Raw genomic sequence first — 27,808 nt, 5'->3', positions numbered from 1 at the left:
AGGAGGGTAGGCAGGCAGGCGGGCCGGCCCGGGCCGGGCCTCAACGCGGTAGGCGAGCGGCGAGCGCCGCGTCCCAGCCCGATCCCGCGGGGCGCCGGCTGCGCGGCCCGGCCCGGTTCCCCCGGCCATGCTGTCGCGGGGGGCGGCGAGCGGTCGGGCGCTGCGCGGGGCGGTGCGGGCGGGCGGGCAGGCGCCGGTCCGCGGCCTCCGCGCCTCTCCGCGGGCGCGGTGCGCTATGCCCTCCTGGGTCATAGACCGGTACGGCCGCAACGACGTGCTGCGCTTCACCAGGGACATGGTGTTCCCCACCATACACTTCCCGAACGAGGTCATCATTAAGGTTCACGCCGCAAGCCTGAACCCCATCGACCTTAGCATGAGAAGTAAGTGCCGAGCCCGAGCGACCGGGGCCGGGCCGGCGTGATGGTGACGGCAGGGCACGGTGTGACGGCAGGGCACGGTGTGACGGCAGGGCACGGTGTGCTCGGGCTGCGGCTGCCGCATGTCCCCCGGCGACCCCCGCCGTCCAGACCTCGGCAGCGGCCCGCCCCGGCCCGGCAGGCGCCGGTCTCGGCAGTGTCGAGAGGGTCCCCCCTTCCCGAGGCAGGGGTTGGCCTGAGCCTTGTGGGAAACCGCCTCTCCGAAACTTATTTTTTTTCACGTTCTTGGGGAAGAACGGTACAAAAAGCCATTGCCTTTCTGAAGGCGAGAATGCGTGTGTGTGTGTTGCGGGGGGAAGCTTTTAATCCCAGTGACCGATTGCTGTCCTCCGCCGGCTTGCGGCTCCCCAGTCAGCTTACTTTCGTTAGTAACATAACCGAGGTGGGGTTTATTTCGTGGCCTTCTCCCCCGTCCCCGCCGTCTGGGTGGTGGTACTCTCGCCCTTCCAAGGAGCAGCGTTCCCCCGAGAGGTGCTGGATTCTCCTGCCTCTTTGAGGTGAATGGGGCTGAAGGTCAAAGTTGCCGCAAAGTCGGCACGTGCGACCTCATCCAAACCATGTTGTTCCTTCTTCCTGAACTGGCTTCTGGGTACCTGCTGTCATCTTGCCCGGGAAGTCTGTATCTTTCTTTCACTGACCAACTCTTTGTATCTGACACATTTTAATCAGATTTTTTCCTCGGTTTCAAGGTTCAGAACACATGGAGAAAGTTGTGGTAGTAGAAGACCTTATATTTCATGTTGAGAAGTGATCTTGCCTATCAAATCAGATTCAGTAGCACATGCAGAGATATCTGTAGGAAGCCTGCCTACAGAGCTGTAATTTGTGTTTTGGGTCTCTAATAAATTAATTAAAAAAAAAATCATTGTATATGGTTGTGGGTTTGATTATGGGACACTTGCTGTCTGAGGATTGCTGTTGAATGACCCGCTTGAACTGCTGGGCTGCAACTAGTATTTTGAGTCAGTGTAAAAGTATTTGGAAGAAAATATGTTTTCATCCTACTTTTGAGGTGCCTGCTTTTGTGTCTGTTTCGTTTCTTTTCAGTATCAAAACACTTTCTAGCATAACAGGGCACCTAGGCAGACTTGTCCAAACACTCAAAAGGGCATACACACCCAAATGCAAACTTTTTAGGCTGAGCAGAGTTATTAGATGGGTAATTCTGAGAGTTCACAGCATTTAGCTGTTGCTTACTGAATAGAAGCTCAGGTTACTCATCTTAGGAGGTGTGCCTTAATATTTTTTACTGTGATGTTCATGTTGCTTGTTACAGTACTTTATTTGAAAAGACAAATGGAAAGCTTGGAGTTCTTTTGGATTTGTAGCTACATGATGCTGTTGGAAAATGGAGCGTTTCCAGCGGACTTCTTAGAATTTCTGATATTGTTATCACATACTAAATGTTTTTATAATGGAGAGCCATTTCATGGACAAATAAGCCAGAATGAGATTTACTCTTTCTTTCTAAAATCTGTGAAAGTATAAGATATTGAAGATTTTTTGCATGCTTAAGTTATAACAGAAATGAGGCACATTAGGTACAGACAATGCTTTCTGATTGGAATTGTCCAGTTTATAAATGAAAACTCATTATGGTATATCATGGTTATTTTCATGTTTTGCAGGTGGTTATGGTGCAACTGCATTAAATATGAAGCGGGATCCCCTGAAACTCAAAACCACGGAGACTGAATTTCCACTAACACTTGGTCGAGATGTCTCTGGTGTTGTTATGGAATGCGGACTGAGTGTGTCTTATTTCAAACCTGGAGATGAGGTGATACCACCAATCTCTTTTGTTCTAAAATATATAGTTAAAATATACTGTGAGATGTTCAGCTTTTGTTTCCCTCTTAAGAAGTTTTTTGTTTTTATGTTGTTGCACTCTGAATGAGAACTATCTGGCAGTAAATTCCTAGAATGCTTTCTTCCCTACTTTTTTTCTCTGAAAAACATGGTCTTTCCCAGACTTGCTTCTGCAAGTTTCCCTTCTGTTTTTTAACTTTTGATCCATTTCAGTGGTAGCAAGAGAGGGATTTATTTATCTATAAGTGCACTCTCAAGATGCTGCTTCATTTTTGACTGAAGATAGAATTCTAACAGAAAGGGATTAGTTGGTCTTTTTTCTTCAATAACTTAGGATAGGAGCTCTTGCACAACCCAAGAACCTCTTTGTGATTCCCCACATAAATACTGGTATTGTTTGCTTTCACCTTCACTAGTTGCTTTCACATTTCACCAGTTTTAGTATAGCAAATTCTGATTTCTCCCAGCCCCATCCCCTCCAATCTGGGCTTTCCTGGCATGGAAGTAGTTCGGGGTTTTTGAAAAATTATGTCTTATACACACACAGTATGGTACAATTTACTTACAAAGCTCTGCAGTCCTTCATTTAGTCAGTCTTGCGATTTTTTTTTTTGTGTAAAGAGTAAGCTAATCTGGTTTCTGATAAGCAATAGTGAAGACATTCTGCAAATTGGAAAAAAGATTTCTTCAATGAAGAAAACTTTTCTGTGTAGGTACAGTCATGTGCAAAGTCACAAAAATTGATAGTTGCTTTCTGTTTGGTTTTAGGTGTGGGCAGCAATTCCTCCATGGAAACAGGGCACTCTGTCAGAATTTGTGGTGGCTAGTGGAAACGAGGTAAACTTTCAAAAACGTGGCTAACAGGCAAAAACCCAAAATCGTAAAGACTGGCTTTTTTTTTTCCTTTGGTGTCTAAGTAACTGTTTCTTGGTTCTTGGATTGATTTAGACTCCAGCTAGTTACGAAGACAGTTGAAAATGTGGAATACACGATCTGCAATTCAGTAAAGCTTGTTTAAATATTTCAGTGTCACATAGGATCTGCTGTGTGACTTAGATATGATTACTTTTATTTCAGGTGTCTTTTAAGCCAAAGTGTCTCAGTCACACAGAAGCTGCCTCATTACCATATGTTGGTCTCACAGCCTGGTCTGCAGTTAACCAAGTTGGAGGACTGAACCAAAGTAATTGCAGTGGGAAAAGGTAAGTAAATAGTTCTGGTGCTAAAACTTAGTGTTCCATTTTTATACTGATGAGCTGCTTCTAAGACATGTCCAACAGTGATGAAGACTGTTACACCATGACATTCACAAAGACCAGCTGGCTTGAAGGTGCTAGGTTTGATCAACACAGCTGCTGAGAGAGGCTTCTTTAGAGGGAGGCTCAGATGAGGACCCTAACTGAAGTATACCTAGTCACTTGCTGCTCGCTTCCTCTATATAGTGACTATATAGAGGTAGTCCAATGTATATCTAATGTATAGGACTACATAGAGAATTTAAGGATGGTATCTCTAGGAATTTATAGGGACTTTGCCTTTCTGCCTGCTAGGACAGCTATCCAAATGTAACATCCTCTTTCTGAGTTACTTTGGCAACTCACAAAAGGCCTTCTCAGCCACAGAGGTGTGGTTCATGCGGTTCCTGCATGCATGGGCCATTTGGAACAGACTGGTTTTCCAGCTTTTTAGAAAAAAATGAGCAGGTGACTGGGTGTCATTTGACTGTAGGCCAGAACTTTGATGAGGTCAGGAATGCAGAAGAGAAGAGGAAAACGTGCAAGACGAGCAGCCAAATCAAAGAGAAAAATTGGCTTTGTTTATCAACCTGTTAATCTGACAATGGCAGATGGAGGACAGAAGAGAAAAAATGCATTGAAAGATTGGAGCAGATACCATTTTTCTCCTGATAATTGAAATTTGCTGTTACTTTGGCCTTTGGATGTTTGTGTAAATAGATAGCAAAATGTTCAGAATGGAAAGAAGGACAAAAGTAAAAATACTGGAATTGAAAAATAATCATTAAAATTACTATGCTGCACCAAAAATTTAGGTCATAAAGTAATTATTGGGCAGTAGGAGTCTAGATGCCTGACCTCCTCTTATCTTGGGTGTTACTGTTGTAATGCAACACATTGCAAAAGACACTAGATGTATTGAAATTCTTCACCCACATCTTTAGAAGATAATTGAGTGAGTGGTTGTTCATATGTCATGGTAAATTTCATCATGAAAATATAAAGTAATTGCTTGTTCTAAATATAATGTTTTGAGAAAATGAAATTGCAAAATTTAAAGCAATTTCAAAGAGATGTCATTGAAATTAACTTCTAGCTAGCGATAAAATTCTAGATATGTTGCCTTCCTTTTTATTTTTCAGTATTTAGACTTTTTTATTATCTTAACTTTCACATGTAAATAGAATTAACCTAAAGATATGTTGATAGGCTAGCCTTGTTTAAAGTATCTTTCCAATCTTCAGGTAAGCGTTTAGATTGTTAAAAGTGAAATTCAAACTGTATTTATATCATGTCTTTATATTTAACATTTACTTTTATGTTCCAAATGTTTAATTACTCTGTCAGCAAAAAACATTTTAATGTACTTATAAAGTCATTATGTTTCCCAGCTAGAAGTTTTGAACTGTAAAAACAGCAGAGAATGACTTACGTGATGGTAGATTTTTTTCCCTGAGAAACTTCTTGTAGGAAAATATATAAATGGCATTGAAGGGGCTGTGTGAAAGTATATTCCATGAACTTTACGTTACTCTCTCAAGGCAATAATTTCAAAAACAAGAATTTACATAATGTTTCTTAATTTCTTGAAATAATTTAATATGTTTGGTAAGAAGTTGCCTACATATGTGATTTTATGTTGGTGTTTTTTTCTCCTGTAGGTGTATGTAAATAGCTATGTAGAAGGGTGTATATATACCCAAGAGTGTGTCTTATTTTGAAAGAGCAGCTGTATTGCTTCATGAAACCTACTTCACTGACACTTAATTGCAGTGTTAAGAGATCTTAGAAACAGCGAGATTTTTCTATTGGTGTGTATTGTTTTCTTTGCCTCTTTAAGGTGGAAGGGTGGGCTAACCAGAAATACTCGCTAACAGTCCAACATCTGACCATATGTTGATCTGACAGGAGTATCTACTGCATCTGCACACACTTTCACAGATTTTGTTTTTACAAGTTACCTGAAGTGTGCTTACGTTGTTCACGATGTCTCCTGCTTCACTATAACTCCAGTCATTTCTCCATAATTTTTATCCTATACCACCATAATTTATGTCAATATTCTTGCACAAGCTAAAAGTGAACATTCTTGTTATCCAGAATGTTCAGAATGACTCTGTTGTTTTGGAGTTCTCTGTGGATAAAACCTGGAGAGCTGCTTATGTGTGCCAGTGTCCAGTTTTAGTAGAAAGGGGATATGCTTGTTCAACAATAGCTGTTAAATATCTTGCTTGCTGTATTCACAAAAAGCATGATAAAAACAAACCTGACAAATTGAGAAGTTCTTGAAAACGTTTATGTTAATATTAAGTAAAGGTCTTTTATGTAAATACAGTCAATATTTTATATGTTTCAGTATGCTGGGGAGAGATGCCGGATTCTGTTACTGTAAGCTATTAAACATACACTCCTGGTTTATATTGTTACAATGAAAATTTGAATAATATAATATCCCAAGAAAATTTTTTTTTTCAAAGTCTGTGTGTTACTTCATCATTTTATCTGCTAAGTACAAAGTGAGTGTAGGTTGTAAAACTTCTTGATAGGGTAAATGCTTCTTGATACAGGAATAGATCTATTAGGGATATCTTCTTGGCATAATCAAATGGAATTTAATTATATATATATATACAATTGATATATTTATTCAGTAACTATAATATTTTTTATTTGGCATGCAGCTGAGTCACTGAAAATTGCTAGTTGTTTATAATCTGGAGAAAATGTTAGTCCTTGATCTGTACACCTGCTCCCCACCCCCTGTGTCTTTTGCAGGGGGGGACACAGCTGAAACAGGTCCTGGCTCCCTGATGCTAGTTTCTGACCACACCATAGTTCCAAGCAGGGCCCAGGGAGAAGGGTAAACTCTCAAATCCCACGGTATGCTCATCTGGAGAGATCTGCTGACTCTCTGATCATTTGAACCGCTAGAGCCTCATGTGGGGCTTGGTGAATGCTGGCTTGAATTATGTGCCTTTGTCAGAAGGGAGCAAAGCATGGGGTATGAATGTTTGTTTTGTTCTTTTGAGAGAATTGGGTTCTCTTGCATCTCTGTTCAGGTCGAATAATTTGTTAGTTTGTTCCCTCGTGCACATGCTTGTATGTTAGTTTACTCCTGAGCTCACCTTTGCAGTGAAACAGTTAGTTTCTCTGATACGTTTTCTCCAAGCTGTGTTTTCATGAGACAATGCAAACAAAACTTTGCCCGCTTTAGCACTTTCCACGATCTGTGGTCCTTCAGTACCATCCTAACAGGTCCTGTGCCTTCAAATGCTTCCATGCTTCCTTGTGTTGTGCAAAACAACGTGTCTTGCTGTCCTCAGTGCTGTAAAAATGCTCATCTGTTGAGCTGTGGCACATGGATCTCCTGTGCAGACAGTTTGTCTCTGAAGCAAAGAGCTTTCTTGAAGTCACAGTGTGTGGAGAGAGTTTTAATAATTAGAAGGTTTGGTAGAAAATAGCCCACGTAACATAGGAAGAAAATCAAATCTGGGAAGTATTTCTACTGAAGAATCTCAAGGGCTTTTACTGAAGGGGAAAATAAAAGTCCTAGCCAAGCACCTCCTCAAAACCGAAAATGTTACTTAAATCCTTGAGCAAAATGTATGTTTCAAAACGACATCTTTCTCCAAAATTTGTAGTGGAAGAAATGCCCTTTAAGCAAGGAGTAAGATTGGAAAGGCAGTTAGACAAGGTTTTTTTGAAAGGATTTAATTGTGACTGTCCTTTGTAAGGATGAAGATGGGCTTAACCCAGTATCTTGAGTGTAGCATCCCTGAGCCTTTTCAAGTATAATAAAATCTAAATATGAATGTTGCTTCAGGCATCTGTCGTTAGAAGCATGGTTCTGAGGATAAGTACTTTTTGGCAAATTTAAAAGCTGCAGGCATTGTGGTTTCAAATTCTTAATCTGAATTATGCAGCTTGGATCAGTGAAATAAGAGGGAACAGAATCTGATCAGTTACAAAAGAGGAAGCATTTTAAAATGGATACTGTGACCAAAGCCAAGTCTCTTAGGTTACTTCAAAGAATTTTTGTAAACTGAGACTCCAAATTGCATAGTACAATTTTGCACTGTAAAAAGCAATTTCCTTCAACATCCAGCACAGTGAGATTTAAAACAGGAACATCACCAGCTTCTGAAGGTACTGAAATTTTTCTGGCAAACAGAAGTTCTGAGAAACATGATGTTCCCCAATCCTATGCCAAGGCTTCATCTTGGATCTTACTTTTGTCATAGAATTAGCAAATGGGTCCAAAGTCCAAGCAGTGTTTGTAACTTCAGCAGCAAGGCTTTCTTACTAATTCACTTTCTGAAGTTCAGTTATTTAATAAAATATCCAGATTAAATTTTTGAACAGTGATTAGGCTGCTAGCAGTAAGATTCTCACACAACTACACTTGCATTCATTTTATGAAATTTAGCGTACCGTGTTCAGTTAAAATGAACTCTCATTTGTTAATAATTTGGTAATATACTCATTCATTTTCTTGCTTCTGTGCCAGTTTCCACAACCTGGCATTTACAGGGTCTTATTGAGATGTACTGAAGTAGAAAAATTCTACTGTCTTTTTTTCTAAAGAAAAAGGCAGTTATCTTAATTTAATAGAACTTGAACTAGTTTATGGTGAGGCTACTTAATTCTATTTTTGTCTTTTAGATAAATATTTACATAAATATTTAGATAGATAAATAAATAGATGCAATATGGGAACATTATGTTCCATATATTCTGAAGTTCCCAGTCTCCCTAAATAATGTGATACTAAAGTACTTTTTATCTTGGATAACACCAATTTGTGTAAGATGTTGATGAATCAGATATTTTTTTCTTTAGGAGATAGAACAGTGGAGTCTGGGAGACAGAAAGACTTAACTGATTTTGTCCCAAACTAAGCAATTATGTTTGGGAAAGTGAGGACAGGGACAGGGGGTTTGGGTGATAAATGTTACTGCCTGGCAGCTCCACTGCCTGGATTTAGTGGAAAGCACATATGAGGAGGTCTCTTTGGCTGTGCTGAGATAATGCTCTTGGCACAGGAAGCATGATCACCAATGTTAAGTCACATTATTGGCTATCCGAAGAGTTAACCACTAAGTAACATTGAATGACAAATACAATCTTTTGCTTAAAATAATTTGGTGTTAGAGATGTATAAGAAGCATCAGAACACATAGTTACTATAGAGTTTATTTAAAGAACTATTTAATATATTTTAATTTTCTCTTACAGAGTATTAATATTAGGAGCTTCAGGAGGAGTTGGTACATTTGCTGTACAGGTAATATAAACCAGCATGCCCAGGATGCATCTTCAAACTATTCAATATGAAAAAAAAATAAATTAAGGGAATTGAGGGAAGGAATAGTGAACTAGCAAGCTACTGATCAATCTGTCTGATTGATCTGATTGATATTTCCAGAAGTGAAGTATATTCAGATTTATTGCTTTCCATTTGTTACATCATATTAGTTTAAAGTAGGAAGCAGGGACTTTCAAAGAAAGGAGTTATGAGTGTAGGTAGTGAAAGATGGCATTTCACAGTTTAGGTGCAGGAAATCTCTAATTGGTGTAACTTGAAATATGTAGCCTGTTTTCATTATCTTTCAGTCAGCTCCACTCCGTAAATACGAAAAGAACTTGGTGTATGAGTAGAAAAACTGATGGAGAATGTATCGTCTACTCTAAGTGTTGTAGGTGGTCAAATGATATGAGAGGCACCAGGCTTTTATGTGCAGTATATGTAAAGCACAGTGGCTTAGATTAACTTTCCCTCACTGTCTTTGCCCTGCTGCCCTTTTGTCTGTCTTCATTCCAGTAGCTCTAAACTTTGGAGAGTCATCGTACTCTGTTATTGATCCGTTAATTGTGGAACATCCTCTTTTCATGCTTTCACTTAATTGGGGGGTTTTGATTCTAACTGGTGTCATCTCATGCTGAAACATCTTTCTCTTGAGAATAGGAAAAAAATATAGAAGTTGGGTGATTGCATCACTGCGTTCCATGTTACTAGACCACAAGCACAGTGGTTTTAAAGAGGCTTACAGGAGAATGTTTAGTGGTATGCTATTTGCCTGATCCATTATAAAGCAGGTGGCTAAATTAGATCAGTACAAAAGGCTGACTAGCCACTGACTAGTTGTGATTTCTACCTGATTAATCCTGAGTAAACTACATTAATTAATCCAGAATAAATGTAAAAAAGATTACTGTGAATGAAAAATGAGATTACAAGAGAGATAAATAACTAGCAAAAATCCTTTACTTTGCTATAACTTTTGGAGTAGAAGACAACCTGCCATTCTCTCTGTGGTAAATCAGAGATGACTTCCTTCTTTTTTCTTGTTATTCATATTTAAGCTATTTACAGTGAGATAGATGTATGAAATATTTAATGAGCAGGTAGGAATATAAAATATTTTAATTTTAAAAATTTAAAAATATTTAATGCTTGATCTGGTGACAGTTTTGTAGATTGGTAACTTGGACAATACCTCTTGGTATACATTTAGCTGGCAGATGCAGATGGCAAACTGAGTATTTTATTTGAAGCCTTATTTATCCTGAGACCTGGCATCTGTAAGTGGCATTAAAAAAACATCCTCCTTCCTCCACACCAACTCTTCCCTCCTCAAAACCTCCTTAAATATTGATAAATTCTAACCACTGTTTGTCTGTGGGATGTGTGACAAGGTATTCTGGGTTGGAACACAGTGTCCCCACTCCCTACTAAAGGTGCTCATTTATTATATAAATATAATGAGACTTTGTTAAATTTTAAACTTTGGACTTCTTTTTTTTTTATACTTGTTTTTAGCTACTGAAGGCCTGGGGTGCTGACGTGACAGCAGTTTGTTCTCATGATGCCAGCACACTGATGAAAAAGCTTGGAGCGGATAATGTGATTGATTACAGATCTGGAAATCTGGAAGAGCAACTTAAAACATTACCCTTGTACGTTTTTGTGTTGCTTAATACTGAGATGAAGGAGTTGATGGTCAGACCTTCTGCCTTTTGATTGCTTGACTCCAGTCTATCAGAACTCTCTCTTTTCGTGTCCCCCCCCCCCCCCCCATTTCTAAAGCGTTACTTTGTAAAGCAAATTTATTTTTGAATGCAGTTTGCCAAGTGAGTATCCCAAGCACAGATTTCATTGTAAGACTAAGCCAGTTAATTGGGCTTGTGGAGGCAAGCTTGCTTTCACATGCTTCTCTTCAATGACTGTGATTTGAACAGTTTTGTCAGCTTCCATCCAAGGATCTTGGAGCATTTACAAAGCATGAATAAATTAAAATAAGTCTCAGAAATCCTTTGTGAGGTTAGTAAATAGTAAAATTGATCTTCTAGAGGGGAGGACTATGTCATGAAGCAGTTAAGTGACTTGCCTGAAGGTCTTTAGCCACTGTGCAACTCAACTGGGAGTAAATTTCTCTTCTGTAATGTTGGGTACAGCTTCCTCTGATAAACAATCACACTTATCTTGTCACAGCAGTTATGTTTAAACTAGCATGGGGGTTTTCTCTAGAAATGAAGTCCTTTTTGCTTTTGTAGTCTTTCCAACTGTTTAAACTTAGTCTGCTGTGACTTGTATTTGAACATGATATTTACACTGCTCTTTTTAACTAGATTGAGTTAACTTTATGGGAAGGAAAATAGAAGCCGTTCAGTCTATGAAAGAATCTTACTGATAACTGTGCTAAGAAGGCATGTTCCCTTTAACTATGGTGTAATTGTTAGCAGGCCTGAGGTCAACTGTGAGGGTACCGGCACTGTCTGTATGGGCAGGACATGCAGCAGCTAACTTCACAGTTTGCAAGCAGTGCTAAATTTGCCTTTGTGCAATTCAGCATCTTAAATGCTAAACACCCATTCTAGCAAGTGACCCTTTTTAGGAGATACCACCAGCACTGTCCTAGGGTGCAGTTTTACGGTACAGCTAAGCTGATCAGTCAGGTATACTGAGAGGGATGTTCCTACTTCCCTTTCCTTTTCAGTTGTACTCACTTAGACCCCATAGTGAGCTAGTTTTTCCTGGAGCATTAGTTTTCATAATTTTAATTTCTCTTGTTGGCAGCTAACTGTTAGGTCAACTGAGCTTTAACATGAAATCACATCCTTGGAAGACAGGCAGGAAAACTGTCTTTCCAGAGATAAGAACTTTTCTATTTAAGTTGCATAAAGTATTTTTCCTCTTATTTGTAGGTTATTTAGATTAGATGTATGTGTATATACATATCTGTTGCAATCTGGAGAATGCTGGAAATTTACAGATGAAAATGAGAATGAGCTGTGCATCTAACAGAATAGGTGGATAGCTCCCTGTTGCCTGTTCAGCCTTTACAGGCTGACATGCTGGGATAATGAGAAGGAACGCTGAAACTGTGGCTTGTTGCCAGAGGCTGCATATTCCATGGGGGGAAGGTTTTAGACCCTTTGCATTGTTAGGTTCTACGTCGAATAGGTAGATGTGAAGAAAAGAGCTGTCAGTAGAGGTAAAATGGCCCCAAAACAAATAAGGAGGTCAAAAAAGACTTTTAGAAGTAAAGCTGAGAATTGGCTCACGGAAAAGATGTGAAGAGATAAGGGTTAGCAGAATAATTTGTTTATGTATAATTTGTTTATGTAACTTTGGCCACTGGAACTGACTTTCACGTGAGTACAGCATGTACAGGAGATGTTCCTACTCAGGGTGTGAGTCTAGACTAGTTTTTACATGCACATACCATATTTTTCAATGCTAGGACCAGACCTACTGGAACACCAGTAGTCTCGGTGGGAAGGCTGAAGAGATAGAGCTCTAGAAGGCTTTAAGCAAGTAGAGAATGTAGTTGTGCATCTAAGAGTCTGCTTTTTGGAGTTTTAAGTGCAGTTTAAGTTATCTAAATAGCCTGTGTCTGCTGTGCAGTGAATGGGCAAGAACCTGTAAACTTAACTCCCATTGTACAGTAAAGCTGGGATTTAGCTGAAGTCTTGGGGACTTTCTTGCCACTGTCTTGCAGGCAGATTATTTTATTGCATTGTAGTGACATGTAAAAATGTAAACTATAGCCAATTTCTGATATGAATTAGCTTAATTATGATGAAAGTATTTTTCCCATGTTGTGATTTTAAACCTGTTCTTTGCATGTCTGCAGATTTGATTTCATCCTAGATAATGTTGGTGGATCCACTGAGAAGTGGGCTCTAGATCTCCTGAAGAAATGGTCAGGAGCAACGTATGTTACCTTAGTGACACCTTTCCTGATCAATATGGACAAACTTGGAGTGGCTGATGGCATGTTACAAACAGGAGTCACCGTTGGTTCCAAAACTGTAAAGGTATTTGACAAAATCCTATATACTTTAATATTATGTAGGACTCTAGTGGCTTCCTTTGTGGCTTGGATGCTAGTCATGTGGCTCATCTAGAGGCATCTGTTGTATTTTCCTCTTAGATCATTAAGTATACTTCACATGCATTTTTATTCTTTCCTTCTTTCTTGCACTGGAAAAAAAATATGTTGGGGTGGTGCTGATTGGTGTATGTGGTAGTTTGGGGTGCTTTGAAGTTTTGATTCCTTATTGTGCTTTTCATTGTGGCCTTTTCCATGTGGCCTCCCTAGTGAGTCCTGCTGACAGCTAGTGTTTCATAGTAAACAGAGCAAATCCCTGCCTCATTGAAGTGAGGGTAATTTTGCTACTTGCTTTAGGCTGGTCAGGCTTTCTCTCAAAACATTGTTCCATGACTGATTCTCTTCATCCTATTCCAGCACCAGAGAGTAATAAAAGTGGTTGAGGGTGGCTAGAAAGTCTTTCATGTCTTTCATGTTCATGTGTCTGGATGGTGATACTGATTTTTCTAGTTTTCTTAAGTGGATCTTAAAACATTCTGCCAGTGGCCCCATCAGTGAGGCTTTTTAGAACTTTTCTCTTTCTTCTCTCGACATGTGTACTTGCTCTCCAAATGAATGCTTTTTAAGCAGTTGCTATGGTATTCCTGTGATGGCACGGTTGAATGAGATTCTAAGTCCTGCATCAATACTTTCAAAGGAAAGCTCAAAAACAAAATGAAAAGGCTGGGAAGAAATAACGTAATGTTATTTCTCAGTGTCCATGCTTCCGTGATGAGGAACATTGTATGCCATGTATTAAAAATTGCCTCTCTCTGGCAGATGATGGCTCTTACTCCTGTAATGACTTACTCAGAGGAGATGCTCTTGACTTGTGCTTGTGAGATCTTCCAAAAATGGTTTTTGTGTGAGCTGCCATCCGTCATTGGACGGTGATGGCTTTGGCAGATGTGATGGTGGAAAATTTAATCACTGACACTAAGGTGGAAGTTTCTAAATGTCACATTGCTGAGTTTATTTCACCCCCATACAGCACCATTTCTCTCTTATGTAACAAATAATGCTGTTTCTAGCTGCAGAGACAAGGTGGTGGTTTTTCTCAACTAGCTGACTTGTGCAATTGGACACAAAATTCACCCTGATCCTATTGTGGTAATACAACATCCTCGTCTGTACATTTAATCCACATGCTTAGGTGACTTTTTTTCAGACACTAGCATATAATTTCCATGTCTTTTCCTTAAGTTACTTCTTTAGTGCTTCTGTCATTAATTTTAGTTCCCGTTTTCAGTTTCCTCTCATGACTTTTTAATATATTTGTGATCTTTCTTGCAGCATCTCTTTAAAGGAGTCCATTATCGGTGGGCATTTTTTATGCCAAGTGGCCGAAGTTTGGATGAAATAGCAGAACTAGTTGATTCTGGAAAGGTATGTCAGTAATGGTTATTTGGGTATTTGTGTTGAAAAAGGTGCTGCTTTGACTCAAAAATGCTGTATTTTACAATTAGGGAATAAAATGTTATGAGAGTAACAGTGAGGAAACCTAGTTAAGAATTGACTTGCTCCAGTTTCTAACTTCTGCCTTTTGCATGGAATTTAGGAGTTCATAATCCTTAAGACTGTTCTGCCTTCTCCCTCTCCACCTCTTTGTGTTTTTAAAAACACAAAGCTTACTAAGTTATGAGGAAAGAATGTCCAGTGATTGTTTATTTTTGCCAGCGGGAATCATTTAGCATGAACTCTGGTATTGAAAATTACATATTTTAAGAGGCCTCATTTGGTTCATTTGGTCAGAATGAACGTGACTGTGTGTATCTGCATATGCAAAATTGCTTAGCCTGGATGATCAGGAGTCCTGCCCATAATGTGCACAGAACTAGAATATTCAGGTTATTGCAGGTCATAGATGATCTGCATTGGCAGACTGGTGACAAGAATCTTGTGTTTCATTGTTTCAGTGCTTCAGAGTGTAATGTTTGTGCTAATTCAGCTCAGTGACTTGGAATATCATGAGCTTCATAAGCTTTCGGGGAATCTCTTAGTGGACTTGGAGGAAAGGCATGAAGTGGCAGATAGACTACTGCTTTTCTGATCTTTTCAGGTTTATGAGCTTGTTACAAAATGTGTGTTGAGAGTGAGCAGTTGATTGCCTGTTTATTGGATTGTGTGGTGCTGTAGGTTCTGGCAATGTCCTCTTTTGGATAATTTCATGTTGCCAAAATTCCCACAGTATAGAATATGGACAACGTGCTGTTAATGTGGTACCTAAGCAGAAGAGGAATTAGAGTCTGCCATGACTGCTGGTAATTCCAGTATGTGAACTGTCAGACCATCTTGTGGTCAAAATTTGTGCATATGAGTAAAGTTTAGATCTCAAACTTTGAGTGTTGATCTCCTTTTTTGCTATGCATTATGTTCTGGAGTTTGGCGAAGAGTAAATAAATTGCTGTTGTACTTAAGGCCTGATTACTTTTATTCACCACTTCAGTGCTGCTGATCAGAATAAAAATCTTCCTGAATTCAGCCACTCCTATTCCTGTGTTATGACCAGTGTGCTGCTGACACAGCCAGTGGAAAGTCTGTGTTTCCTAGAAAGTTACCTACTCATAAACAGAGGCTGCAGCAGCAAATAAGCTGTGGTGAAGTGTGTTCCTGGCTACAGCTTTGCACCGCCCTGCTTTGCATTATGTCCAGTGCTGTAGGCATTATCCCATGGTCAAGAAAGAAACCCTAGAAGATGCTTCTCATCCTGTGATTGCATCCAATCACACTACTAAATTATAATCGTCTAAGAAACAGAAATGCCCTTGTCTTTGTTCTTACCATTTGTCCTGATTCTTGGCCAGTCACAACTTGTTTTGTGCTCTGCTCCTACCTTGTATGCAAAACAAATGCAGAATATGCCCATGAAAGCCTCTTGGGAAACACCTGTTTATGCAACAGAGATGAGGCTTAATCGGTGTTCTCTGCCTAATAATCTGGACAGGTGAATTGTAATGCCATTTAAAATGTACGTCGTACATATATGAATGTCTTGATGTACTTTTTGTTGTAAGATGATCATGAGGACAAAGATGTTTGCTTGGTCTTTTATTCTCTGTGCAAAAACAGGTCATAATGTCAGACTGTTTATCTGCATAGTCATTATTCTAGCAGCATTTTACTCTATTTTGTAAAATGTTGTAAACACCTGTGCTATCATCAGTATTTTATAAGACCCAGATGTATTCCATTTAGACATGTTAATAAGACTATGACCTTTATTGTCTAGACACAAGAGTTCTCTTAAATGGGCAGATCATCCATTCAGAAGAGTAGGTATTTTAAAAAAAGGCAGTTAAGAATTACTAGAGGAAGTCTACCATAATTTCCTATAACTAAGTGAAAAGAAATGTTTATGTTTGAATAGGAGAGAATAAATGAGAATTAAAAAAAACACCACAAAGCAATAAAAGAAGCAATAGCAAGAAGACTTGGGGAAGCCAGCAAAGTGAGCTCATGTAGTTGAACTTCTTAGTTCTGAGTGAATACAGTTTTGAGTAATGCAGATTTAGTTATTTTGAAATTTCAGTGAATCCTCTTTTCTGTTACATACATCTTAATTTTGAGATTGTATGAAGTGTGAATAGGAGAGCAATTGGAGAGCTCCTGAAAATGAGAGGCTTTTTTCAGGAAAGTATATATCATGAGGCAGGATTTAAATGAAGGAAATTAAAAAGAGCTGATGGTTTAAAGGGATGATGTTACAGTAAGTGAAGCTTTGAAGAGCATACCCCTGAAGCAGTTACAGATCACATTGATTTGTCAGTGTTTTTTCCTTTAGTCCTTTTGCACCAACACAGATTTTTAGTTCTGATGAGTTCATCATCTTCCTTTGTGAAAGCAAAAGGATTCTCAATCCTTTAGTGAGTGAAGAATAAGCAAAAAAGGTATTTTGTTTAAAGATACTTGTTTTTCACACGGATGATCTTTGCTGCAAGGAATAGAGATTTGCAGAACGTCAGCTATGAGGAGGGGTTCTTTCAACAGCCTTTTATAATGGGGAGGAGAAGGAGAGGATTTGATGAGCTGGTAGTGCAAGGAAGGAGAATAATTTTCCTTTTGTAATTTACCTGCATGGCAGCTCACTTCTGGGGATTGTAAAACCAGTTTCAGTTTATGAGCTGCTTTCCCTGACTTGCAGCCGCATATCTTGCAAAGAGGCTATTGTGAGACTTAGGGGCTGGGAGTCTGCTGCAACAGTAGTGGGCATGGAGGAAAAACAATTATTTCCTTGCCAAACTTTAGAGATACTGGCTACTTTCTAAACTGCTTAGAAGTCCCTGTTGTGGGTTGAACTCTGCTAGTTAATTATGAGCCAGTATGGACTGGCTTAACGCAGGCTCCACCAAATGAGTTGATGACGCGTATGTCAGAAGCTGGGGATCTTTTTCCATGGCAGAATGTTTCTGGTGAATTACAAGGTTCTCATCTAAAGAGAACTGAACTCAATAGAGCCTTTAGTTCAGGACACAGATCTGCTGGCACACGGTTCGCTGAAGCATTGTCACTGGTCTCTGCTGCCAGCATCGTCACCGAAAAGCTTGTTAGGAATTAGTTTGATGTATTTGTGGTCGGTGTTGCGCATTTAACATTGACAGTCTTGGGTCTTGCTGCTTGCTTAAGTTTTCCCTCTTTTCTATGGATGTGCCATTTAGTCCTTGGTGAAAATATATAACTACATAAGCTTATAGAAAGCCTCTAACTTATAATTGAGCACTTTGCCTTTTATAAAGCCTGATGGAGGAAGGCAGGCTCAAAAGACTCCTTAGTGTTGTATGGGGGAGCACTAAGTATGTTGTATGTTCCTGCTGGACCATGATAGGACGTGGGTTAACGTGGAGCCCTACAGAAATTTGAAATTTTCATTTTCATTTTAATGCAGTGCCATTTAAATGCAGTGCAGGGGTGTGTGTGCAGTATTTCTGGTGACTTAATATTCCTTCAGAGCAGAGTTGCATCAGATGGGCTGATGGGTGAAAGTTGATTTTGCAGAAGGAAGGCTAAAGGACAAGTAGAGTCTCCAATCATGAAATGAATAGATCATTCTCTGTGTTGTTTGCTTTCTAGATAAATGTTACAGCACAGGCACACATAAGAAAAAGCAACTGCATGCCTATATTAATGTAATTTGTGTGTAGTGTTGGTTATACATTTTGCTGAAGACACTGGATGCTTTGGACTTAGCACTGGCTGTTGTGGTTTAGAGGACAGGATGGTGACTGTTCTTTGGCCCTGCTGCTGTCTTCCTGAGAAATGCTGTACAAATCACCTAGCCTTTTGCTACCATAATTTCTCTAACTACTAATGGGGGCTAATGCCCTTTATCCACCTTTGGTGATTTGCTCTGAGATACCCTGTTAATAAGTGGAATTCACTTGTTTTGTATTGCTAGTCTTTGCTATCCAGGAAGTAAATGACACAAATGGATGTGGTCATCCACTTTGATGTTACTTGGGTTTTGAGTTGTTTGGATGGCCATGAAGATGGCTTACATTCCTCCTGCTAGCATTACATAGGTTATCGCAGCTTCTTGACTCTCTATTGTAACGGTGTGTATTGATCTGCTTCCAATTCATCTTGTTACAGTTCTGCAAGTAACTTTTTCCCCTGGCCCTTATTGCACGATTGTTGCAGACTTCTCTCATCTATATGAATACCAAACAGCTAATGTAACATATGGAGTTCTTGAACGTTCTCCAAATCTGGCATCTCTAGATGTGGCCTTCTCTGCAGTAATTCCAGTCTTTGTTTTTAATGGCTGTGCTAAGGTATCTTAAGGTACCTGAGGTGACTTGCCCTTGGGTGATGCCTGCTTGACGGTCTCCATCTGAAAAAGGACACCAGGGTAGCAATTCTCTACTTAAATGTCTAAATTGACTAGAGATCAGTTCTTCTCCCCACTTTCTTTAGTCACTCACACTCGTTCCGATGACCATCTTTCTCCATGCTAAATTGCAAAGCTTGCACTTTTTTTTTTTTTTAAATGTTGTGTTTTCTTGTTGCAGTGCTTGTGCTTGCCAGGTTGGTTTGCTAGAGCCCAGAGGCGTTGATCAAGGAGAGGTTGCCAAAAGCTCTGTTCAGTCCTTCCTGTTCCAAAATGAACCTCTATCTGCATTTTGTCATGGCCACCAAAAAAACCACTGTGATTTTTATTAAAACACATCTGCTCTTCCTCTTCCAGGACATGGTAGCTTGCTTATGCTCTTTATGAAAGTGCTGTGTAATTACATCATAAAGTGTCTGTGAAGAAGACTAATGGAAATTTTGTATACTGTGGAGAGATAGGGTTTGAATATGTAAATTCACATGAACCACAATAAGGTCTGGAAAAATTTCATCATATACCAGGTATTTAATCAAATGTGTTGCATCAGCCTGATGTAATTGCATATTCTGTAGAAAGGCAGTCCTGGTGTTCTGCACTCTAGTCCCCTAGTGTAGGAGGGAATTATGTCCAGCACAGCAGTGAAATGTGGGGTCAACAAGACAGCTCTTGTCTGTTGTGAGTTTAATTTACTGAGACCTGGGGAGATGCAGGTCACACAGGACTATTCTTCTAATATATATAAAATATGTATAATATGCTTTCATATATAAATATATATATACACATATATATATATATCTCTGTACTAAAGTTTGTCCTGTCTTAATTATATGGTAGTGTTGCCCCAGGTTGCTTTAATTACCAGCATAAATATCAGGACAGCTACCATGAACGTTACTGCTAGGGGATTCTAGAAAAGAGAGTTGCTGTTTCCTTTAGTTAATAGTTTTTTGGCATGGTTCAGTAGGTAACTAAACCCAGGATCGTCCTCGTTTCTACTGATTTAAGCTTGGGCTAGGCTGGCATACACTACAATTCTGGGCTTGTTCCAGTTTCTTTCTGCTCTTCATTGTGTTCTGTAGAAGCTGTTCTGCCAGGGCCAATTAATGAACTAGAGGTTTTTTAAGCCTCTTCTACACTCGGAACCATACCCTAATAGCCTGCTTAACTGGGATTTATCTTCTAGCATTTTAGTAATTGTAGATGATACTTGAGTTCCTGTGGGCTGGTGTTAGAGGCTTGATATGAAAGAATGTACCTTGGCTTGAAAAACAAACAAAACCTGGGAATACAGTTGTTGGTAAGGTGACTGTGGGAGTAGACCCCAGGACACATGCCTTCCATTGCCATGTCTTAACCACTGCAACCACCATTCTTTTTAAGGGTGTATGAGACTGGATCGTTGGATCATTTTTACTTCTGTTAGGCATTTGGGACAGAAATATCATGCACCTGATGTCCTTCAGTGTGCTCTTGGATGAAAGTGCATATTCTCTGAGATACAAGTTAACCAAAAACATAGTACTGCATAGCTGCAAAGCTACCCATACAATGTGTGACCAGAGCCAGCTGTTCCAGAAAGTAAGAACTTCAATCTTTGTCTTCAGTGAGGGTTGACCCTTGAACCCGATGTTAGCAAGCAGTATGAAGCTCAGCATACATTGTTGCATGCCATTTTAAGGGGAAGGGAGGATGAAGAAAGGGGTGGGATTAAGACCTAAAGAACATGGAACTTGAGTACAGCAGAGAGGAGGTGTTCAGCTAAAGGGAAGAAGTGACAGAAACAGCAGTGTCCCAAACCAGCATTTTTTCCATGAGATGACAATAAAGTACTGAATGGATAACTAAGTGTTTAGTTACAGGACAGGGACCGTTCTTTGTAATGATTCTTGTTGACATTGAAGGGAGACTCACTGAAGGCCAAAGGGGAGCATCAAGCCTTGCATTTGTGCATTTGTGCCCCTATACTGCATTTGGGCATGGTGGTAATTTCTCGAGGAAGACAGCCTTTATCTTCTAACTCAGCTAGCCAAAATGGCGAGCAGGTCTTTTCCATTACAGCAAGCCCATGTGAGGATTTTGATGCCTGGTGGAGCACATCACAGCTCCTGCTCCGTGCACACCCACGTGTCTTTTCCAAAGCGTGTACCCAAGTCATGAGACTCATGGCTGCTGACGGAGGCGTCAGTCGGGTATGTCTGTGCGCTGGGAGGCGGGCACTCAGCAAAGCAAGGTTGCCCTGCAGTTCTGACACCGCCATCCTTTACAAACCTGGGGGAGAGCCAATGCACTGTCATTGCCCTTGGAGTGAGGCGACTTTTTTTCTTTTCCGCTTTGAACTAGGCTTGCTCTGAGCTCCTCAGAGGTTCAATTCCTCTCTGTCTGGAGAATTTCAAGGCTCTAGCTCTCCCTCCAGCGGCAGGAAGCAGCTCCACACTCTCTGGAGTGACTTGTTGCTAATATGAGGGTCAAAACCATCTTCCTTCCCTTCATGTTCTCACTTGTCCTCTCCTGATAAATTCAGGCTGTGTCCTTGCTACCACAGAAATGGGGACCTCCGAGGGTGGGCTTGAATTTGCCATTAGCGGGAGCATGTTCCTGCTGACCAGTCAACTCCTGCCAGTGCCTGTTCACTGCCTGCTGCGCTCAGAGCCGGATTGGCTGGGATACCACTTCTCTGCTCTGTGTAGGATAGCCTTAATCAGCATCAGCAATTACTCTTTCTATTTTTCCAAACACATGAGTTCATTTCAAGAGACCTGAGATTCATTTCTATAGTATGTACTGCATTGGAGAGAATGAAGAGGAAGAAAATACTTTTCAGGCCCAATCTGTTTTCAGATAAACATTTCAATGCGTGTGTGTGTAATCCTTTCTCTCCCAGACTTTAGTTTAATCCCTTTTCCCTGAACAAATAGGTGTCCTCTGGCAAGGAACTGATGTGTGGCTGTAAATAGGCAGTGTTTTTATTATCCAGTTAATCTCCATTTATTATTACACATTCAACAAACAGCAGACGCTCCCCTACTTGTTTGTCTGTTCACAGGAAGAAATTTTATCTTAGTCAGTGGATTATGGTAAAGGCTGAGTGAATCACTGTGCTGCAACACGGTCAGCCCTTTCAGGGTTATTCAAACAATGGGGCTGACCAGCCAGCCAGATAAAATGTTTAATGCTCTAGATTGTCAAGATCATCAATTTAGTATTCATGTCTCTCTATAGCACTGCCTAAAGCCGGTGTTTAAATGGAGCTAGAGGTTACATCAATGTAGTAGATGGGCTTTGAGTGTGTGGTGGCTGCAACACACACTGTGTTTTGAACTGTGAGGTTGAATTCAGGGTTCCTCTGAATCCCTGTGTCACCAGTTTTCAAACGCGATGCTTTTAACTTTACCTAATAGGCTGAGGACCTAACATACCCAATTCTGTCAGGGTTATAAGCTGCAGTCTACAATAAACGACTGCAGGTAGCACAACATTGAAGTGTCTGAAATTAACTTCTGCCTTTCCCTGGAATCCCTTGTGCTGCTGCACTACTTCATTCCCTGAATACCTTTCGCCTCCTCACAGCCTCTTGCGCTGCTATGGTCATCTGTGTGCATGCTCCAGCAGGCTGAGTTTCTGTATTATTTTTTTCGTAATGGAAGCACAGCTTTGTATGTAACTGCCATTAATAATAAGTACTTGTACCAAGTGCGGCACTTGTGCTTGGTTTAACAAGGTTACCGAGTTGGTTTTTCCCAAGCTTCTGCTATGAAAGCAAGGGTTGGTCTTCCTCAAAACAGTCACTAGTGATCAGCAGCGTGTTCCTCCTACTGATAGTTACAGCAGCTGCAGTTTACTCGGATGCTCAGTTTACCGAAAGCCATTGTCTCATTCAGTGTTTTTGCTGCCCTGGGTCCATGTCCCTGACTTTGCTGATGCCTGAGATGACATTTCTGTTCCGTGCTAGATGCTGACCAAACATGACTTTGTCTTGAACTTGATGGGTCACACCCCATGTTTCTTCCCCAGTTGAGCAGCAGAAAGTGCTACATGCTATCTTTGTGGCACCCCTCTGTGTGTTACTACTCTCTTTGCTAGAGGTTTGTTTACAGAGATCGTCCTGGCAGAACAAGGGGAAGACCTGCAGCATGGCAAGTTTGAGGGACTTTGTGAATATATTTGCACAGTTGCATTCATCGTGATTTGGCTGCTAATCCTGACGTTTTCTTTGGAGGGGGTTCACTCGTTCCTACTTTTTTGTCATGTAAAGTTTCACTCTAATGCTAAGTTTGCCTTGACAAAATAAAAAGGATAATCTAGTGACAAGATTAGGAGATAGTCGTGTAATAGTTAGATTGAGGTCTTGGATTACTGTTATCATAGAAGCAAAACCAGTAGTTATTTTAGTGCAAGGAATGGACTTAAATGTAAGGTACTGGGTATGAATAAAGAGAAAATTAAGAAGTTGAGAAGAGGACCTACATGAGCACGGACAACTACCAGATTGCATTTGTTGTGCTGTTGGGTAGGGTGCTGAGTGGTCAGTTCTGCTTGGAAAATGTGTGCATATGAAAACCTTTCTTTGGTAGTGCTGCACGTTCACCTCCTAACCAATATGTCTGAATACATATCCTTTGCTTTCTGGTAAAAGTAAGCAAGCCTTTGGCTGGCAAATTGTTTGTGTCCTTAGCTGTTGTACTCCTTTTTCTATTTAGTGAGATGCATGTGCTACCAGGAGAGGGCAGTTACCAGTTCTGGAGTACTCAACAAGATATTGTGTGCGCTAGTAGTAGCTGTGAGGAGAAAGCCTGAAGATATTTTTTTCATTGACACAAATAACAAATATCTTTGTCTAGCACAGTAAATAGGGCGTTTGGATCTTTGTTACTTCAAATCTTCATTACTGCAAGAGCTACCTGCAGATTCCTCTACGGTTAGTTTTCCTCTGATAAAAGGATTAGGATCAGTTCATCAATGCAAGAACATTGGGCTGGTGTTAGGGGATCCAAGGTAAGAGACCAACCTCAAGGTAGGGAGGATCTTTGGGAAGAGGTGTGGGAGGTACTTTTGTACACAGATCTTATTTTGGCCTTTGGAAGGCTGACTCAGAACTCGATTATAGAAAAAGTCTCTTCCCTTGGACCAGCAGTGACAAGCAATTTCCAGAACCAGCTGGGACTTCTTCTGCCTCTGTCAGTACACTGTGCTGTCTAAAGAAAATGCTCATAGGGTTTTCAGGCTCCTTAGTTAATAATGGGGACAGCGAATAGAGTAGTTTCACCTTCATTATTAGAAATGAGTCTGAAACAATCCAGAAGGGTACTCTACAAAATTAATGCCAAAAATAGCAGCCAATGTAAGCTGGGCTTAATGATGTATGCCTGTTGGAATACACAGTGGCTGAGTTTTCAAGTGTATCTAAATGATTCAGCAACAAATGTTTGTGGACTTTTTTTTTTGTACTTCATTTGTGGCCAAGTCTTTTAAGGGTACTGAGGCATGTACTGATACAGATAGGCACTAGATTAATAGGTATCTTTAAAATATCTGACCTTTTGAAAATTCTTGGGTTTAATAAGAAAACCAGTAGAGAAATACAAGAAAAAAAAAATGTTCTTCCATTTCCTCAGTGTATCATCGTGGACAACAAGAAGTTGAACCACAGTGTCAGCTTTTAAACGTGACTTTATTGTTAAGAGTCCCAGGTGAGGGCTCCAAACTGTGCTAGTGAATATGTTTCAAAACTTCGGCAAAGAGCAGCAGAAAACCTTCTTGCATGCATAGGGGTCTGTGAAAAAGTTAAAAGCTAGTGACTACGTTATTTGGCAACTTCTGCCCTCAATACTGTAAAGAAACCTCCCCCCTTTCTTCATACAGTTTTGAAGTGTGAAGGTGATACATTATTTTATTTCTAATATAGTGACACTTTTTCTTTATTCTGTAGATTCAACCAGTTATTGATCAAGTCTTCTCTTTTTCTGAAGTTCCAAAGGCCTTTCTGAAATTGGAAGGAGGACATGCACGTGGAAAAACAGTGATCGATGTAATTGGTAAAAAATAAAGTATCTCTAATCATTATTCTGCCTGCAGTCAGTCCTTTACTGGTAAATTACACTTGAACATGAATTGGTATGTAGCAACTGTTTCTTCTTTAAAAACTCACAGAGGATGTGCAATTTAAAAAAAAAAAAAAAGTCTTGTTTTAGAAAAGCCTCTTTGATTCCTTCATACTCTGCCTGTTAATAACTGTTAATATGCAGACAAGAAATACTAATGCCCCTTAGGTATTTCTACATGAAAACCATGTTAAGAATGTAGTTGTGACTTTCGCAGAACACCCTTCACTCTCGGGATAAGAGGAACAGCCGGCAGCATTTTCAGTTTGTAGATCTTGGAGCTTTTATTTTCCAGATGTTTTAGCCAAGTCCTGAAATGGTGAGGCACGCTTTTATCTAATTGTCCATATGAAACTTGTGCTGTCCTTTTTTTCCTTGGCCTTTCCTAGTTCTGTTCACCTTTATTAATATATGTTATTACTCAATCTAGTTCGTTCTCAGAACCTGTAAACTTTTCCTGTACTAAGTGGTCACATTGCTGTCTCAAGACTGGTACTTTAATCTTGATATGGCAAATCTCTCATAGCATAACTAATCCAAGTAGAACCATGGAACAAAATCAATCTGTAACTAATAATTATTCTAATTGCCTAACTCCTGGCACAGATTCAGCTGACTACAGTGTTTATGCAGGTAGGCTAGACACAGTTTTTGTCAGTAATCAAGAGACCATGTTCGTGCCATGCCCCCTGTCACTGCTAGTGGGGATGAAGTGCTTGAGGGGGTATGTGTCTGTTTTTAAACTTACCATTTTGCTGGAGATGGGCTATGGTGTGAATTCCCCTGCAATTACACAGATGGATTGAAGGAAAGTGGTAACCTCTTAATTGAGAGCTGCACATTTACTGTGGTGCAGCTACAGTGATGGAAAAACCATGTCATGCAGTGCTTCCACCAGGGGACAGAAGCAGCAGCCTTGTGAACTGTGGCCGCATGTACAAATGCACTGAACACATGCTTGTACAGGAGAAGCATCCATTCCTCAGAGCCTGCAGCTATTCCACACCACGTATTCATTCCTCATTAGCTAGCTGTTGCAGAGAATTATGGACAGAGAAGGGCACAAGACAGAAGGCAAAACTAACCGTAAAATGTCAGCTTTCTACCTTTAAAAATAATTTCAATAAAAAGTTACCTAACTTAAATTTATTTGTAAAATGCTATATTATATATAGCAAGAGCACATCACTATGACAAAGTACCACTGTTTGGAACCAATAACAACACATTTTCTATGAAGAACTATAAGCAGCACATTTCAGAGCAACAAAACTTAAGTACGTCTGTACAAAAGGAGGAAAATTAGTAAGGCACTTCCTCTAGGGTGGTAACAATAAAAGCACCAGTATCCTTTGAGGCAATACAATAGTAATGAAAATGTTAAACAGACTTACTATGCAAGACAAAGGCCTGGATGCTCCTAGGAGCAGCTTGTAATAACACTGGTCTAAGCCAGAACAAAACACAGCAGCATAGTACAAGACTTTGTTTGTATTTTACCTTTTTGCCAACGTTATTAAGGAAAACTAACAAAACCAGGTTAAGAGCAGGGCAACAGAAGAACCTTCTGCCGTCATTAGTATGTCTTACTTGTCACGAGCTCTTCACTAAACCAGTAACACTTACTTTGAATGGGCACAGCCCTTGTGACTGGGCATGTATCCAGGCTTGGCTATGCCCCTTACTAGAGCAGCGTGACGCTTCTGCCCAGCAGCAACCAAGAGCCAGCAGCCCACCGTGGACGTTGCTCTCCAACATCACCAGAAATACTTGGGAGTCTGGCATTCTCCACGGTAAGCCCAACAGGGAGTGGCTGAAAAACTTAGTAACCACAATGCTTAGGTGCTGTTGCAGTCATCTTTAGTGATGCTTTCCCTAAGAATTCTTGTTTCCTATGTGATTTTGCAGTTCAGGAAGACTATACTTACTGGAACTGTTTTATAAGATAAAAATCTGACTTGGCAAATAAGTAAAATACCCATAACTCAAAAAGTTAGGCAGCCTAGAAAATGGGCAAGTTCTTCACATTCCGATGCATCCTTTTGCCATCCCTCTTTTTCTTAACAAACTTCTACTAATTTACATCGTCTCTACATGAGAAAAAATCTAGAATTTTTTCTTAATTTAGGACTTACTGTATTAGCATACTAACTATATTTGCAGCCACATGTTAAAAAACTCTTTGGATGTGCTGTGTGCTAGCAGTCTTTAAACTTTCAGTAAACATAAGTTTGTTCCAGTGAAACAAATATATTAATTTCCAGTAGTGAATATTTCTCTATACTACAGCCCATAGGTCCAAGTTGCTATACTCACATACACACTATACTCCTGTCCTTTATAAAATACGCTTTAGTTATTTTTTTAGCCCTTCTCTCAGTTAAAAAAAAAACCTTTAAAAAATAATTTTAAATTACGCTTATTGATTATTCTGGATTAACTATTCACTGACACAACAGTAACTCCACGGGGTGTCTCTCACCTTTAGTTCTTCCACTCTAGCCCGAGGTATACTACCACTCTCTATATCACATTAAGTTGTGATGATTTAAAAAAAAAAAAAAAAAAAAAAGGTTGAGAGATACTCAAGCTTTTATAGGGATAACAATCTTAGAGAGGTAAAATCATTCTGTTGCTTGTTCTTTTTAAAATTGCAAAGAAAAGACAAAGCTGTCATTGTTGATCCTGTATCCTTCAGAGATGGCAGTACCAATTCTAGTGTCGGGAATAGTGGCTAATTCAAACGTCATCTTTGCTTGTTTGGCTTTATACAACTAGTGGTTCCCAACACTGCGTTAACTTTTCTTCGTTGACTGTGTTGACAACAACATGGTCACGATCATATTGTGCGCCCCCTGTAAAGAAAAATTTCAAAGAGTGTAGATTATCTTTGAAATAAGAGACATGTACTCTAGGTTTCAGGGCGAATCCAGTAAGTGCTGGTGTAGACAGTTTCTCTTCTCCCCAAGGCATTGAAAAGACAAACTCATTTTCATCACTGCCTGCTTTTGGAATTAATTTT

The 27,808-nt window shown here is 39.9% G+C and overlaps 2 protein-coding genes across 4 annotated transcripts in view; one reads left to right on the top strand and one right to left on the bottom strand.

Moving 5' to 3' along the window:
- On the top strand, positions 1–24,748 carry RTN4IP1 (reticulon 4 interacting protein 1). The gene is made up of 9 exons (XM_075046708.1): positions 1–383; positions 2,069–2,220; positions 3,018–3,086; positions 3,327–3,451; positions 8,720–8,768; positions 10,305–10,441; positions 12,622–12,805; positions 14,152–14,244; positions 24,615–24,748. Exons 1-9 carry the CDS (start codon positions 128–130, stop codon positions 24,729–24,731), a joined length of 1,182 nt encoding a protein of 393 aa, XP_074902809.1. The 5' UTR covers positions 1–127; the 3' UTR covers positions 24,732–24,748.
- CRYBG1 (crystallin beta-gamma domain containing 1) overlaps positions 24,293–27,808 on the bottom strand; it is a 68,900-nt gene continuing 65,384 nt past the window's right edge. For all 3 annotated transcript variants that reach the window (XM_075046703.1, XM_075046704.1, XM_075046706.1), the window contains exon 22: positions 24,293–27,641. In XM_075046703.1, coding sequence (XP_074902804.1) covers positions 27,553–27,641 — 89 coding nt within the window. In that variant the 3' untranslated portion in view covers positions 24,293–27,552. The remainder of the gene's footprint in view (positions 27,642–27,808) is intronic.

The sequence above is a fragment of the Buteo buteo genome, chromosome 15 (assembly GCF_964188355.1).
Source record: "Buteo buteo chromosome 15, bButBut1.hap1.1, whole genome shotgun sequence".
Lineage (NCBI taxonomy): Eukaryota > Metazoa > Chordata > Aves > Accipitriformes > Accipitridae > Buteo > Buteo buteo.
The sequence above is the reverse complement of the archived record's forward strand: the minus strand, read 5'-3'. Positions and strand labels throughout refer to the sequence as shown.

What these genes read in the sequence shown, in the direction of transcription:
- RTN4IP1 (XM_075046708.1), top strand. Translation starts at nt 128, where the DNA reads ATGCTGTCGCGGGGGGCGGCGAGCGGTCGGGCGCTGCGCGGGGCGGTG. An exon ending in TGGTGGCTAGTGGAAACGAG is followed by an intron (nt 3,087 to 3,326) that starts GTAAACTTTCAA and finishes CTTTTATTTCAG; the next exon opens with GTGTCTTTTAAGCCAAAGTG. An exon ending in TTGGTACATTTGCTGTACAG is followed by an intron (nt 8,769 to 10,304) that starts GTAATATAAACC and finishes ACTTGTTTTTAG; the next exon opens with CTACTGAAGGCCTGGGGTGC.